General features: G+C 31.2%; 1 protein-coding gene across 1 annotated transcript; it reads left to right on the forward strand.

The window, feature by feature from the left end:
• Nucleotides 1–6: 6 nt before the first annotated feature.
• LOC101512034 (uncharacterized) lies at nt 7–1,203 on the forward strand. Its single transcript, XM_004510083.3, has one exon. It carries the CDS (start codon nt 258–260, stop codon nt 1,083–1,085), a length of 828 nt encoding a protein of 275 aa, XP_004510140.1. The 5' UTR covers nt 7–257; the 3' UTR covers nt 1,086–1,203.
• Nucleotides 1,204–2,800: the final 1,597 nt, after the last annotated feature.

Genomic DNA, 2,800 nt, shown 5'->3' on the forward strand with positions numbered 1-2,800 from the left:
CTTTCCAATTCTCAAATCCCATCTTTTATTCATTCTAAATAATGTAAATGTAAATTCACATTCACATTCACATTCACATTCACATTATTTCAAGAACAAGACAAAACCCTACTTTGTATTCTCCTTCAAATTCAGATCCCCCTCTCAAACTCACAGTTGGTAACATAACCCAATCAAACAAGAAAAGGAAAACAAACGCTTGCACAATATAAAAAACGTAAAACGGTGTCGTATTGAACAACACAAGAAAAAGAAGAATGAGGTGCAAGAAACACTTACCGGATCTTACCAGCACCGTTGGTGTTTGCGCCTCTTGCCTTCGCGATCGTCTCCAACCTATTCTCGAGGCCCAGGCTAAAGCCCAGGCCCAACCATCTCATTTCGTTGCCTCCGAGACTGATCCTCTATCTTCGCAACCTAATTTTCCCAGGTCAGTTTCTCCGTACGTTAATTGCCGGAAATCCGATGACCGCCGGCGGGAGGTTTTGTTTCACACCATGGCGGAGGTTGAGCAGGGAGTATCCGCTGCGTGCGACGGCGGAACGGTATCTTCTTCGAAGAGGAGGTTTAGGAGATTCTGGATCCTATCGAATTTGTTCCGTTTGAAATCGAACAAGACGGATAATTCGTCTCGCGAATCATGCGAACCGTCATCGTCGGTGACTCCTCCGTCATTGACATGGCTATCGACGATCGTACCCGCTCGCCGGCAGAACAACCGCGTCAGCGATCAAAGAAGATGCAGTCAATTGGATCGGGGAGCTTCACCGGTGGAGAGTTTTGACGGACGCGATTTATCGGCTACTGGATGCTCATCGGAATCTTCACCGCAGCGGCGGAATAAGACGACGGCGATAACGACGCGGCGGTCAAGGCTAGGTTACGCGGGAAAAAGCTTAACGAGTATGGCGTTGTGTTTGAGCCCGTTGGTTCGGGCGAGTCCGAACCGGCACTGGAATAGCCATAAGGGGTTGGCGCAGGAATTGGGTGCGGGTGGGGTACACCATATATCTACTGCGGCCTCTTTTTGCGCCAATCGATCAAGGAAGCTTGTTGATTTTGGGAGAATCGCTCACAACCGTTGATGTTACTGATTATTGGCGTCATTTTACGGTGGTAATTTCTTTTTATGTAAATTCTCTCGATGTAATGTGATCTGTAGTGTATACTCTTATTTTTATGTAGAGAAAAATGATTTTACAATTTTTTTTTTTTCAGTTTAGATAACTATCTTTGGCAATTGAGCTGAATTACTAATCATAATCAATCTTTAGATATTTTTTATAATAATATATGAGTATAACTTTCATGTAAGTAGTATAGATTGATAAGATAAAAAGTTTTACTAATATTATTACAAAAATTAAATATTATTAATAATTTAAGAGTTGTAGTTAATTGATAATGTAAAAGCTTTTAATGTTATAGTGTATCTAAATTAAATTTGTAATAGATTTCTTCTTTCAAAATTATCATGTCTTATTTAATAATAAAAAATTTATTTATGATGCATATATCAATTATTTTTTTATCAAGAATATTTTTTCTAAATTAATATTGTTATCTGTTGTACATCATTTAGTTTATATTTAAGAAAAAGATTATCTCACACAGTCTAAGAAATGTAATTTTTTCACTTTTTTAAGAAAATTAATTAATTACATTTAGTTTATTTAAAGTACTAAAAAATTGATTATATTATCTAAATCAATGAAAGAATATTATCAAAAAATAAAATCTAAGTTATTAGTTAATTTTTCTCGCTAACTGTTCCCCCAACATTTCATTTCATTGAGTGAGTGCCGATATGGCGGTCCACTTTTATAAAATATGATATTTAAGTGAAACAAATTATTGAGTTGATCGCTATATAAAAATCGATTATTGTAATTTATAACATAATGTCTCCGGGTTAGCTTACTCCTCTTTTAGTAGCTGAATTGAAATTTCTATTCTTTATTTTCTTGTTTTATACTTTTTGTTCTTCAGCTTAGACTCTCTTGTTTTTCATAAGAAAATATATTTATTTATTTATTTATTTATTTATTTTTATATAGTAAAAATATCATTACATCTCACGAGATATTTATTAGCAGTAAAATATTCATAGCATATCTAATGTTTTAGTATTTTCCTGAATCAATTAAAAAAAATGAGTAAAAATATATTTTCTAGTTTTAAATATAAAATAAATTTTGATCAACAAAAATTATTATATTTGTTTTAAATTTTAAATTATATAACTAAATTTTTATTGAAATATATTTTCTTCTATATTTAAGTTCAAACGTAGTAATATTTTATCGTATTTTTTATATAGTCATACTAAACAATTACTAAGAATAATAGACTTCATTTTAGTTTATCATTAACTGGTGTAAATCATGGTGAAAATATGTTATATTGTCCGATATGTTACTATAGTTTAATCTTTTCAAAGTCTAGTCTGAATTGATTGGAAAAAAGATCATATGCAATTTTTTGTTGATGTTTATATAATTTAAAAGGTCAGATTCATACAAATAAAATAGTTTACATCTAACAGATTAGCTCATATATTTTGAAAAATGAATGCACATAATTGGTGAGTCTTTCTATTTATGTAATTGTATTTCGTCACTTATAGTATGTTTGATAGTTGAATATTGAAATATAATTTTTTTTTCAAATTAAAGAATTTATGAAATACATCTTCAAAGAAATTAAATATAATTGAAATGTTATATCATCATTTAATATTTTATTCTTTAATATTTTTTAAAATCTCAAATATTTCAAACTTAACCCTCAACTCTCAAAC

The sequence above is a fragment of the Cicer arietinum genome, chromosome 7 (genome assembly GCF_000331145.2).
Source record: "Cicer arietinum cultivar CDC Frontier isolate Library 1 chromosome 7, Cicar.CDCFrontier_v2.0, whole genome shotgun sequence".
Taxonomy (NCBI): domain Eukaryota; kingdom Viridiplantae; phylum Streptophyta; class Magnoliopsida; order Fabales; family Fabaceae; genus Cicer; species Cicer arietinum.